The sequence below is a fragment of the Adiantum capillus-veneris genome, unplaced genomic scaffold (assembly GCF_014529385.1).
Source record: "Adiantum capillus-veneris isolate H3 unplaced genomic scaffold, ASM1452938v2 Hic_scaffold_468, whole genome shotgun sequence".
Taxonomy (NCBI): domain Eukaryota; kingdom Viridiplantae; phylum Streptophyta; class Polypodiopsida; order Polypodiales; family Pteridaceae; genus Adiantum; species Adiantum capillus-veneris.
Genome location: NW_028221552.1, coordinates 19,753 through 33,889, shown reverse-complemented (window position 1 = coordinate 33,889; position 14,137 = coordinate 19,753). Strand labels below are relative to the sequence as shown.

At 47.5% G+C, this 14,137-nt stretch overlaps 1 protein-coding gene across 1 annotated transcript in view; it reads left to right on the top strand.

Moving 5' to 3' along the window:
• Positions 1-754: 754 nt before the first annotated feature.
• LOC147416773 (AT-rich interactive domain-containing protein 5-like) overlaps positions 755-14,137 on the top strand; it is a gene marked incomplete at its 3' end in the record, with an annotated part of 30,292 nt that continues 16,909 nt past the window's right edge. The window contains exons 1-4 of the mRNA XM_086508063.1: positions 755-907; positions 1,000-1,048; positions 1,120-1,400; positions 1,505-1,555. Of these exons, the coding sequence (XP_086364189.1) occupies positions 800-907; positions 1,000-1,048; positions 1,120-1,400; positions 1,505-1,555 (489 nt within the window). The remainder of the gene's footprint in view (positions 908-999; positions 1,049-1,119; positions 1,401-1,504; positions 1,556-14,137) is intronic.

The following is a 14,137-nucleotide window of genomic DNA, read 5'->3' as shown; positions in this document are numbered from 1 at the left end:
TTGATCTTGTGGTCCTAGAGACAAGTTTTAGAGAATCTTGGGCCTTAGTTACTTGATCAAGGCACAAAAAAGGGTTGGCAATGGAATTATGTCATGATATGCAGAGGAGAGCCTTTTTGAACTGTTGATAGTAGTACTCCTAGGTTCTCACACCTGATAACCTGATAGAGGGAAAGGCATTAAGTGCTCAACTTTGAGGTGTTTAGTTGGGGAGCAGAGACTGTCAGTTAAATCTTCATGATTGACTCACATCTCCTTTGGAAAATTCCTGCCTTTGCAGCACTAAATATGACAAGGGGGCTCAACATGTGATTATTTTAACTGAAAGGAGCCCTGCATTGTTATAAGAAGTTGAGAAAAAGCCCTGGAAATTTCTGGATCAGCAATTTAGAACCTGCAAACCCCCCCTCCTCATTCAATGCTTTATTTTGTGCCAGGTTTTATTGTGGCTGAGTCTTTCCTATATTTCTGCATCCATGACAGAAATTTACTGCGCAGACCTATGGATAGATGTGCTCATGGCTATTTGTGTTTGTGGTTGGTGTTTGTGTATGCCTGCTCGTGTATGCATATACATGATACCTAGTTCTACACCGACTATTGGGCTTTGATGATGTTAGTTGGGATAGTGTGCATTATGAACGGATGATTATATTGTCTACACTGTCGTGAATGATCACATTTTCTGATTAAAAGTGGTTCTATCGACTGTGATCACACGTCATGCTATAATGTTCTCAGAAAACTTTTAGTTTAACAAGGTCCTTCACTGTGTGTGTTGGGATTATAGCCAAGCTTTATGCCAAATTTGGGACGGGCTAGACGAGATGCAGCCTCAAGGGCAATGCAAGGTTGGCATTCCCAGCGACTCTTTGGGAATGGGGATATTGGGGATCCAATTGTTAAGGTAACAGGTTGTTTATTCTACATTGAAAAAAGTAATATCTTTATTCAAAAGTGCTGGTAAATTTTTAGTTCTTTATTTCGATCTGTTAGCAGGAGAAAGCACCATCCTCCTCTGTCAAGCGTGCAAAACAGCTAAAACTCGGTATAGATATTTTATCTAAAACTAAAAGCCAAAGCAATTGGTAGGCCTCTGACGCGTTAGAAACTTTTTAGGTCTTTTGAGGAAGAAGAAAGGAATTGGTTTTGAAAGAGGAATGCAGACTTCCAGAAACAAGGGTTCGAGGTCTCTTCTGGAGGGCCCAGTGAAGGATGAGAACTTGGAAGAAGTTGACGATCCTTCGTACTTTTCTGCTCAAAAGAAGAAGACTGGGAAGCATGACCACGGAAAGCAAGGATGGAAACGAAGTGGATTCAATTCCACACATGGAGACGATATTTGGGTTACAGATGAGGGTCCAGAAGCTGATTGGGTGAAAGTCAATGTGCATAAAGCTGTGAGTCACATTATCCTTTTATTTTAGCAATGGTGTACCAATCATCTTCACACAAGTCACTATGTTCCTTGTATTCATTGTCTGCTGTTTACATGCTTTGGCAGCGTGATTGCTTTGAGGTGTATGCACTAGTTCCTGGCCTTCTGCGAGATGAGGTATATGGTGTCATCATTGTTTCAAAGGAATAAGTGTAAAAGAATTGTAACACGGAGACTATACGAAATTCTTTTTTATTCTTTCTACTAGTGGGAAACCTGAAATTGATAACAACCCACAAAACATATCATAGACAAGAAATGCTGTAGTTCATAATGAACAAAGGCATTGAACAAAACCCACAAAAGGTATCATAAACAAGAAATGCTGAAGTTCATAATGAACAAAGGCATTATCAAAACACATCTGAGAAAAGAGCATACGATGATGGATCAATCTCGCGTAGAGACAGACAATCATAAAGAGACCGACGCAAAGATTGTCTGAAAAAAGGAAAATTTCTGAATTGGCAACTTACCAAAAACAGACCGATTTCTCGACTGCCAAATCGTCCACATGGCCTGCCACGAGGACGTTGCAACTGTTAACTATCATGAGGATGTGGCAATTGCTAACCTTAGTTGTTGGTTTCTTTCCAATGATTTTTGTTTAATTTTTGAGACCCTCTTTTTGAAGTTGCAAATGGTCTAGGCTCAGTTCAAGATCATGTAGGTCCCCCCGTCGCACTGAGTAAGCTGGTGGATACTATGAAGTGAACTCAATAAAGGCACAAAGTCAAGGTGGATACTAGGAAGTGAACTCAATAAAGGCACAGAGTCAAGGTGCGATCACCAAAGGAAAGTACTCGACAGTTGGGCCACATTGCATTTTTGGGCGGTCCCAATGGGGATAGATGGTTAGAAGACCAATGGCAGCCCAATGGAAGCATCCCCTAAAATTTATGTAACTGTTATATTGGGGCCATGAAATCTGTCCGCGTGACAAGGTAAACATTTTAGAACTCTGCCGCAAAGTCAACTAGGCAGCCAGTGGGGAGATTTTTAAGGGGCAACCCTGAAACGGGAATGTGGCAGGGCTACAGTGTCACTTTCATAGGGGACACGGTTAGTACAGTTGGTGTGGTATGGTTCACAATGGACGGACTCTCTGGGCTGACAGTGACATGTGGTAGGGATATGGACGATGGTCTAGTGGACATCGTGGCCAGGTCACCACCACCACTTAGTTTGGAGATAGACTTAGATGGCTGACATTTTTGATCCGTTGGTGGCTCTTTATGGTTGGACATATAAGTAGTAGCTGTTGGGTCATCACGATCGTCTTCTTCATATATGGTCCAGCGTCGTCGTCTAGAGGAGCGAGTCTATACACAACACGTCTACACCATCCCTGCACATTTGAGCCTCGACACCCCCATTGTATCCGTGAGTTCTTGGCTGGAGCCGAGTGTGCTGCCACGCCAAAGTATGTATCGGTTCTTTGGTCTGGTCCAGTTTCACTCTAGACAGCTTAGTCTAGCTGACCTAGTCTCTCGCCCTGTTGGTCTGGTCCTCTCTCGCCTGGGTCCTGAGCTCTCGTCCCTGGTCTAGTCCTTCCTTGTCCCTGGTCCAGCAGGTGGCCTAGTCACTCTCCCTGGTCTAGTAGAGTCTATACCGGTGTTCACCAGTTAAAAGTCTTCTTGCCCAAAGCTTGTTGGGTTGGTGGTTATTGCATGACACATACAAGGCAGTCATTAGAGCGTCAAAGTGCACTACTGAGTCCTCTGAAGCACTACCACAGAAGGCATCAACCCTTGGTACCTAGTAGAAGTCCACCAACGTCATCACCCATACCTCCACATACGGCATCATTCATTCCTCCATCCGGTTCTACATCTTTCAGGTCACCTTCCCCAGTAAAGCTCTCTCCCATTTTGTTATAGCAAGCTATTGAGCAACAGGCTCTTGAGCAAGAGGCCATGGAGGCGTTGACCAGTGTTTTGGCCAAGGTAAACATCAAGTTTCCTACTTTCAAGGGACTCTCCTCAGAAGATGCAGACGACCATGCAAGGAGGTTTGTATCTCTTTGTAGAGGTCGTGGCTTAATAGAGAAGATGCTTATTTGGTACTCTTTCCATCTACCTTGGATGGTTTTAGCAAACAAGTGGTAGAGTCAGTTTGCAGAGAACCACTTTGCAACTTGGGCCACTTTACGACAACAATTTTGTGCAGCATTCAGGCCAGGTGACTTCCAGGAAAAGGTTTTGGATGAGTTGGCCAACATGGTGCTCCAGCCAGAGGAGACTTTTTCTGAACTCATGACTAAAACCAAGTCTCTGGTTGCCAAGCTTCCATAGCAACCAGGGGAATTTATGGTTAAGAAGTGGGTGGAGAAGACTCTTCCCAAAACTTCCCAGCAAAAACTCCGAGAGTCTCCGACCTGACGCCACTGTGGAGGAGTTTGTTGCGGCTGCTACTAGGATAGAGGGAGCTAGGAAGCTGTTCACCAACTCCCCTCAGATAGAGACCTCCTCAGTGTTTTCGGAAAGTCCTTCTGATCCGTTAACTTCTTTACGTAAGGAACTGGAAGCCCTAAAGTTACAGCGAGCTCTTCAAGAGGAGAGGTCCTTCTCTCTTAGACAGGAAAAGCCTCCACATCACGAGGCATTGGAACAGATCAAGCCCGAGCTAGAAGAGCTCAAGTCTCAGCAGGAGACTAAGGCTATGGTTTGATGTAGCTCATGCCGCTCTCCAAGGCACCCTCCACATGAATGTCCCCTTCGGCCCTTCCTTTACTGCCACTTCTGCGAAAAGTCTGGATATGAGGGTAAGGACTGCTACTACCTCAAGGGATTGCGACAAATACAGCAATGTCTTGGTCCTACTCTTCAACAAGGGCCAACACTTGTACCAACATGGTTTCTTCATGTGGCCATCCACACCATATGCCACCTTTGTTGACAGCCCCTCCTATGCAAGGTATGAAGAGTACTTTTCCCTCTCAGAGCTTTTATCATACCTATGCTCCGTCATCACCTCAAAGCTTCTATGCTTCCACCTCCAACTCCATGCACCAGGAGCAAGGACAACCTCGCCCTTTGACTCGTCCATTGAATCGGCCCATTTTGTGCTACAGATGCGGGGAATATGGTCATTACCAAAGCAAATGCCCTCTGCCAGAAGGGTCCCCTCCTTGCCGTCATTGCCCTGAAACGAAGGATCACTACAGTAAGGATTGCCCTAAACTTCGTGCATCCACGGCTTCTAACCCAAGTCAAAGCGAGAATGAGTTTACCTTTCCCAAGCTCAATTTGATAGCAGTTAGCACCGTTCCTCAGCCGCCCCTTTCTACCCACATGGTTACCCTTTAAAATAAGATGCAGTCGATAGAGGAGCTATCGGGTGTCCTCACTCGGGCCCAGAGAGCTGCTCTCGGTCTTAGCATTCCAGCAAGTTCAACTCCCCCACACATTCTCACAACAGTGGATACCCTGCCTTCAGCTGTTGACAAGCCATCCCCCAGTGCCAAGAAAGAATCCAAATCTTTGCTCTCCGATATTGATAAAGCTTTCTTGGAAGCAGTTTCAGATCTATAGAAGAGCAAGGTACCAGAGAAACCACTCGTAGAACAAGAAAAGCTTACAGCAAAGACAATCTTGAAGAACACTTTCCAACAAGTGTTCCTCTATGACATGCTGCGGCTAGATGCGATTTTCAAAAGTGACACCCTTGCAGTTATTCAATCCCTTTACCCCGGAGCAGGTCCTAGTTGCGGGCACCTCCCAGTGCGACCATCAGAGTCCTATATGATATCCAATTCCGTTGCTCCCCTCACTGATTATAGAAGCCCTCGCTTGACATTGTCTGTCTTGGGTCAGCAATTCTTAGGAGTGATATTGGATAGTGGATCTGACATCAACCTAATGCCCGAGTTCACTATGTTAGCTCTAGGTCTACAATCTACTCGCCCTGCTCCCTTCACAATTACATTGGCCGACCAACAGACAGTCTACCCAGTGGGCATAGTGGACAATTTGCCTCTGTAAGTACAAGACTTTACTTTTAACTTGGATTTTGTTGTGGTTCGTCTTCCCGAGGTTGAGGGCGGATTTCCCTTGCTCATCGGTAGACCATGGCTGCGACACACTAAAGCACTTCATGATTGGGGAAACGATGCCATGTGGATACATACTCCTGGCTCCCCAATGCAACCCATTCGCCTAGAGGGAGGCATGGATCCCATCGTGCAACATAGTTCTTTGTCCCTAGCAACCAGCCTTGAATTGAAACAGCCTACTCCACTTGACGGGTCAGACGAGGATCTGTTGGAGTGGTTGGATGCTACCAAATCTATGCCCTAGTATGGAGTCTATTCACTCTTTGCCTGAAGGTACACCCTCTTCCAATGTTTCCACAGTAACTCTTTGCCTGAAGGTACACCCTCTTCCATTGTTTCCACAGTAACGAGCCACCTGAGCCAACTCAAAGGTTGAAGGTCATAGAAGCTACTCCTGATGCGCCCTTGGTGGAAGCCTTTGGATTTGGTGAGCCTATGAAGAATCATAGAAGCGGACAGAAATCTCCTCTAGAGTAGTTCACCCCCCTTCAACATCAGCCCCATTGGTGTCTGCTTTTCCGACCAGAACAAAGCTCTCCTCTGGGTCTAGCGAACTCCCTTCACAAAGCTTCCTCAAGACCAGATACAACAAAAACCATGTTGATTTCAAGCTTGATTTATTCCCTAATCATGATATTTCTCCGCGTGAGTGCCATCTCCCCTCACTACCCCTCCCTCCCTCTCCCTCACCATTACCCATGTCCCTACTCCCCTTCCCCCTACCCCACCCCAACTCGTTCCCCTACCCCTCCCAACTTGTCCCCCTACCCCTCCCCAACTTGCCCTTCCCCCTCCCCAACTCGTCCCCCCCCCCCCCTTCTCTAACTGGCCCAACCCCTTGCCAATTCATACCCCTACCCTTCCCCAACTCGCCCAACCCTCTCTCCAACTCGTCCCCCTACTCCTCCTCAACTAGCCGCTCCCCTTACCCAATTCGATTACACCCCCCCCCCCCCCCCCCCCCCCCCCTCCCTCCCTAACTGGCCCAACCCCCTTCCCAATTCGTACCCCTACCCTTCCCCAACTCGCCCAACCCTCTCTCCAACTCGTCCCCCTACTCCTCCTCAACTAGCCGCTCCCCTTACGCAATTCTATTACCCCCCCCCCCCCCCCCCCCCCCTCAACCAGCCCTCGTGCCTAGGGCCTACACTCTTTCTCTTGCCCCTAGTCCCTCCACCTCGCCCCCTACTCACCCTTGTCCCTATCTTCTCCCTCCCCTCGCCCCCCTACCCACCTAGCCTCGCCCCCTACCCACCCCTCGCTCCCTACTCACCTAGCCTCGGCCCCCTACCCACCCCTCGCCCCTACCCTCCTCCTCACACTCCCTCGCCCCCCCTACCCACCCCTCGCCCCACCCTCACCACACCATCCCCTCCCCTCTCGCCCCTATCTAGCCTAACCACCAGCCTCCCCTACCTACTCCCCTTCAGCTCCAGCCAATTGCACATAACTGCAATTCATCAGGGGCCTTGTGGGATTACTTAATCTAAGAGTCTTCTGTTTTTACCTTCTGGTCAGCTTACCTCATTGAGCTGGGTCATTCGTTACCTCATTGCGCTGGGGTCATTACTGCTTCAGCATATCTTGCAAAATATCGACATTGCTTCATTAGTACTTCTTCATGGGAACTCAAAATCTTCTCCAAACATCACCCTCTTCAGTCAGAGTGTACTGTGCTTTTTTCCCCTTTTTTCCTCGTGTTTCAAATGTTCTCTCTAGTCTCACTGTTTTGTCTCACCGAGATGGTGAGTGGTTTTGTGGCAGGCAACCTGTAGCAGGGCTACAATGTCACTTTCACAGGACACACAGTTAGTACAGTTGGTCTGGTCTGGTTCACACTGGACGGACTCTCTAGGCTGGAAGTGACTCGTGGCAGGGATACAGACGGTGGTCTAGTGAACATCGTGGCTAGGTCACCACCACCACCGAGTTTGGAGATAGACTTAGATGGCTGACATTTATGAGCCGTTGGTGGCTCTATGGTTGGACATATAAGTAGTAGCTGTTGGGTCATCACGATGATCTTCTTCATATATGGTCCAGCATTGTCGTCTACAGGAGGTAGTCTATACACACAGCACATCTACACCATCCCTGCACATCTGAGCCTCGACACCCCCATTGTACCCGTGAGTTCAGGGCTGGAGCCGGGTGTGCTGCCACGTTAGAGTTTGTATCGGTTCTTTGAGATAGTCGAGTCCATATGTTGTCTGTGTGTTGATCAGCTGTTATCTATTGTTTCCTTTGTTTTCATTCCGTTTTGAGTGAGATATCACGCACATTGCACTGAGGAGCACCCACTGTAGAGAGCACGACACACTATCTGCACTACAAGGAAATTGCTTGTAAACGTGGGAAGTGGCGCATTTTAGTGCAGTTTCCTCTTGCAGAAGAAGTGGCGCTGAATTTCTAACTTGGTGGCTTCATTTGCAAGTTCCTACCACCCACAGGTTGAGAGCTATTGATTGGAAGCTTTCCCTCTCATGTACAGTGTGGTGCAAGAAGTCATGTCTTGCACACCTCACATTGCTCTCTCTCTCTTCCCTACGTGCAGTAATGTGATGCCCCACAAGAGGGCTCTTCATTTGACTCACGTACAGCTGTGTGGTTACATGTGTTTTTGCTGAGGCAAGAGCGTCTCTAAGCAGGAACATCAATAGCTAACTGCTGCTCCAAAAGCAGGCACCGGTGAGGGTGATAACCTCACTATACAGGTGCGATTTCAGCACTGGTTATGCACTGTATTTTGACTGTTTTTCAGCCATACGGATGCTAGAACCATTGGGAACAGTGCCCCATTGCTAGAGAGCAATTCAGGGACTGTTTAGGGCTGAAAACAGGGCAAAAACCAGTAAATACATCGTGCTGAATTTACTGTTCTTGGGCAGGAATCAGAGGGTTTATGTGAGTGGAAGTGAGTTCTAGCATGGGAATTGGTTTCGGGCAAGTTTTGGGGTTGTTATGTTGCCGAAATTTTGCGAGAACAGGTGGTATCTAGCTTGATACAGGTAAAGAATTCCCAGGACTCTTCTTTGTAATTACCCTCTTAAAGAAAAAAGAAATACCGAAATGGGCGCCAATTTTGGGGCCTGCAAGTTGTCGGCGTATGCTCGGAGCATTCTAGCTTACGAGCCGTGTGTGTGCTTAAGTGTTAATTCTAGTTGTAGGGTACCTTTCTAAAGTGCTCTCTGTATGTGTCTAAAGTAAAGAATTCTGGGTAAAAGCCAAAGTCTACCCCCCTAGGGGCCGGTTTCATGCATAGTTACAGGGAATGGCCATTTTCAAGTCCTCATTCTCTGTTCCCATCCCAATTTCCCGTTCCAGATCCCGTTCCGTGTTTCAAAGGTGAGTATCCGAAACAGGGAATGGCATTTCATGCATGTTGCCGTTCCCCGTTCCCCTTTCCGATTTCCCGTTCCGGGTAACTATGGTTTCATGGCCTAGTGTCGGAGCCAGAAAAACAAGCTCTATATTGTCTGAGAGCAGGGGCAAGAATGCCAAACATCCAAAAATGTGTCCCAAAAGACGCACGCACACACTCAAAACATATGCTCGCACGCAGAGTGAAAGATCATAACCTTGGTTATACCAAGGTTCATTGTGAGGCCGCTGTCTTCAAAAAAGATCTCAAATTCTGGTAAGTGTTGCTATAATCTCTCCTTTGACTCAAAGTTCAAGGACAATGTCATTGGCATATAACATACTGTGGACCTTTTGCCCTGCTTCTTTTCAACTATGTATGCAGTCAGTTACCTCATCAATGTAAAGCCCAAAGTGAGCCGGTGGAAAGGGGCAGCCTTGCGTCACATCAATGGTGCTAGCAATGCTATTTGTAAGTCCTCTAGGGCATTGTACTTAGCATGTGACTCTCTTATACAAAGTATATATCCCCCATATCATCTCTCACAGGACTTCCAAGCAAAAGGGTCGTCAGAATAATCTCTCTCTCTCTCTCTCTCTCTCTCTACCCCCAGCATCGCGCAGCCCTGCTGCTGACACTGCGTCATCCCACCCAATTGTTCCATGCCCAGCGTCATCCCACCCACCTATTCCATGCCATGCTCAGTATATGCTGCGCTGCAGCAGTCATAATATGACCTCACTGCAGCATGCTGCTGCCTCGACATAGCCTCCCACTGCCACCCGCGGCTTGAGCCACCCCCGGCACATCCATACGCTGTGCGCTGTTGCTGTTTACACAGTGGTTCTGAGCCTTGCCCCACCTCCTCCCGGTGCTACTCTTTTGCCGGTTCCCTTGCTGTTTGTTTATGCTTGAAGAGCTGCCGTTTGCAACCCCTTGCAACCGAATAGCATTGGCAACAGTGGTTGTGCGTCCCCCTTTCCCAAAGCCTTATCCTTTTCCAATACCATACCCTCACACACACAACCACTCTCTCTCTCTCTCTCTCTCTCTCTCTCTCTCTCTCTCTCTCTCTCTCTCTCTCTCTGTGAATCAACAATGGTAATTACTAATAGTTCGTCACCAATAGGCAAGTCCCCCCCGAAGGTAACGAAGGCTTGTCACAAACAAACGGATAACACATATGGAAAAAGAGATGAAGGGATGGAAAACGGAGACAGTAGGATGGTGGAAGGAGAAGGCCAACGTTCTCCAGATGTTTTCGACGAAGGCAAGCAATCAAAAAAGGAGAAAGAGGACCTTCACGCGGAAATCCAAGCACTTAAGGCGGACTCACAAGCACTTAAAGAGGAGGTTTCAACCCTCAAGAGCGAGCGGTGGACTTGAAGGAGGAGAAATCCAGCCTTTGATGATAGAGGAACTCAAAGTGATCAAGGAACAGGTACTGAAGATTAAGGAGGAAGAGAAGCAACATGAGGCAAAAACGTCCTCATGGGTGGATGTGATTACAAAGACATAGAAGAAGGTGGATGAGGCCGAAAAATGGATAAAGTTGCCAAGAAAGGGGAAGGGAAAAAAACAACCATCCCCACTCCCACAATCATCAACATGACCTTCAAAGAAGAGCAGAGGAGGAAGACTAGAGCTTTACGTGTACGAGTAACTGGTTTAAAAGACCATGATGATGTGTAAGGTGCAGCGGAAGTGAATGTTGAACTTTGCTCAAGATGAGTGCTTGGAACTGTGCTCAAGGGTTCCTTTTACTTACGGAAGACAGAGCCTTCCGTTCCTTTAGTGAGAGAGTGCAATGATCACAAACAAAGTGAATGACACTGTGAATGAAGGTGCCGAGAGAGAGAGAGAGAGAGAGAGAGAGAGAGAGAGGAGAATACGACACCAAGACGGTTCTCAAACCCTCCTCCAAAGGCCCACCTCTCTATGGCGAGAGAGGTCTATGCTATTGAGTGCAATGATCACAAACAAAGTGAATGACACTGTGAATGAAGGTGCCGAGAGAGAGAGAGAGAGAGAGAGAGAGAGAGAGAGAGAGAGAGAGAGGAGAATACGACACCAAGACGGTTCTCAAACCCTCCTCCAAAGGCCCACCTCTCTATGGCGAGAGAGGTCTATGCTATTGATTGCACAAATCTGGTACAATGGTCTAGATGCAATGGACTTGTCGACGACAATGATGACGACGACGAGACGGGTTGAAATCTGCAAATCTGCTAACTACTGAATTCTGACACTGTGTCGGCGAGGACGGCGATGGCGATGCGTGACGACGATGCGCTGAAAATGCAGATGCTGAAATCTGCGGACAGCGGGCTGAGTGTGAAAACGTTGGCTGTCTGATGGTGCGGTGAGGATCTGTTGCGGTTAGGTGAGATCTGTGAGGCTAGGGGTTGATCTTGCGGTGTTATAAGTGCTGAAAATTGAAAACACTGATACTAGTGGCTGATTTGTCGCCGGGAATCTACAAAGCGCTGATGCTATCTACCGATGTGGCAGATTGTATGTACAATCCGTAACTCGAGCTGGTAGTGCCACGTGGCAGCTGCACAAATTTCCAGAAAACGTGTTGGAAGCTTTTGGACACCCGCTTTTGGACCAAATGCTTTTGAGTTTATAGCTTTTCATGTAAACCGCTTTTCACTGGCCAAGGGCTTTAAATATGAGCCAAGGGCTCATTCTCTGGCACGCTTCATTGTGGAGGTGCAGAGCTTGGAGTATCGGCATTGTATTGAGTTCAAGCAATATAAAGAAATACTGAAAGGGACGCCAAGGTTTGGGGCGTGTCTCTTGGGGTGGAACTTCGCCACTCCGCGTCTCATGTGTGGTGCATCTCTTTTAGGTCAATTTTATTTGAAGCGCTAAAAGTTGTTCAGTCTGCTCTTTTCCGTTGGCACGTGGTGCTTGTCCCCGTTACAGTGGTATTAGAGCTTCAAACGCGTGCTTTTCTGAAAGCATACCGGTCCTACCAAAGAGCAGACAAAGCAAGTTGGCGCCTCCAAAGTTAACACGAATTTTTAGTAAAGAATCTTCGTGTCCCAACCTCGGCCTTATTAGCCACTCCCACCCTTACTCCATCGCGAATTGGGCGCGCTCCCGTCCTCATTACCCTGCCTTACCGGGCATAAAAGCCATGAGGAACCCAACACATGGTGTTCATGGATTCAGCAGAATACTTGCAGTTTCTTCTCGACGAGCTTCGCAATATTCTTTCACGGCACCCTCAACAGAATCTCCCAATGCTGCAAAGTTTTCAAATGTAAGCTCGTCAATATTCTTTCATGGCATCCTCAACAGAATCTCCCAATGCTGCAAAGTTTTCAACAGTTTCTAAATTACATGTTACCCCCTCTGATACCTGAGGTGGTGCCTCCTCCTCTAGCATCGGAAAGTACGAGAGCTTCCAACCGGCAACCTACCCACCTGTCTGTTCCGATTGGGGGAGTCTTTAGGAATATGGTGCAGCCATTTTATCTTGATCCAATGCAACCGCCTTTGCCATCGTCGTTGCCCCCACCTCCCCTACCATCACCGCCACCAGGCTACAATGGTTGGAGTTCGTATGCATACCCTTATTATCCGTACCCGAGATACGCGCCTAATCAACCGAAAGATTCCAAGGATAGCGACGCGACAATCAAATTTCTCACCTTTTCCGGGGTGAAAGATTGGAAGAAAGCATTGCAGTTCCTACAACAATTCGGCAACATCTATGCTTTGGGGAACTATATAGAAGAATCCAAGATATCTTGTGTAGTCTCTCTCTCGGTGTCCTCCTTTAAGTTCATTCCCTTGGAGGACCGGTGCGAGCGATACACCATTGGACTACCATCACCATTTCACGAATATTGTTTGTCCAAGCGAGTCTCAACCATGCCGCGGTTGGCTACAAATTGATGGAAGGCAAGCTAGAGTTTACTACGGAAGCAACTTTGGCCAATAACAAGAACTCGCGGCAACAACGAACAAATTCTTGAAATTCTCGTGAAAGTCCATCGCAAAGGCCTCGTTTGACGCCTCAAAACGAGACACCTTATCACAAGAGACTGATGCTTTGGATGTTTTCCAACAGGGCATAACTATTGTGGTTGTCCCCATTGCACAGATAGACCAGCAAAGCCGACGCCCGCATCGACAGCTGACAAAACCCCAGGACCACATCTCCAGCCAAATGAGCTAAACGGCCGTTGGACTTGTACCTGACATCTATGGCATACACCTTGAAAGTACAAATGAATCAAGGTTGTACCGTACGTACGGATGACATCCGTACGGTATGTCCATACAGTACGGATCCGTACCGTACAGTGCAGTATTTAAAAAAATAATAATTTGGGCAGCGCTTGTGGCGTCTGTTGGAGCGATAGGTTAGCGTTTTATTTTTTGGGCAAAACTCTTTACAGAGAGTGTGTGCTTCTGTAAAAGTTGCATAGCAGGTGTAGAGTAGGTCTGTGAGCGCCTTTCTTGCGATGAAAACACCATGGCTCGCGAAGCCAACCCCCTCTGGAACATTCACACTAATGTCATTGAGATTGTGAAGACTCCACAGGCAATCCGGATCAGGCACACGACGTTGGCAATGCAAGTACTGTGGGATGCAGAAGACCAGTACGGTCACTTGTGTCGTCAGGCACTTGACGGGAATAGGATGTACAGCCAATTGTGGAGCATGCAAGAAGGTGCCGCCTGCTGTAAAAGATCAGTTGATTGCAGAAAAATTTCCAGCAATGGCAGGAGGAAACAAAGGTAGGGGAAAACAATTTACGCAAGATGCTCTTCATGATGCCCTTCTCGGAGACCTTGGGGACACTAACATTCAAGATCAAACGGTGGGAAGTAGTGAACCTAGTGCACAGGCTCAGTCTAACAGGAAGAGGGCTCGTGTCATGCAAGATGTTGAGGATGTGTTTTCTGAGGATGTGAATGATACGGAGGTTGTCACAGGGCCTCGACAAACCACCTTGCCCTTGCGTGTGCATACTCAATCTTGGATCAAGGAGCGACAAAAGGTGGCGGAGATGGAGATTGCTCGCACTCTTATTGAGTGCAACATCTCCTTCAATGTATTGAGGACTGACCAATGGAAAAGGATGGTGAAGGCTATTGCTCAGGTTGGTCCCACAGATACATGGACTGGCTTAGAGTACAAGAAAATGCTCACGACAATGCTTGATGAGCAAAAGGCTTTGATTGACAGGGCTTTGGTTCCAGTGAAGGCAGGATGGAAACAATTTGGGTGCACAATCATTTCATATGGTTGGAGTGACATACG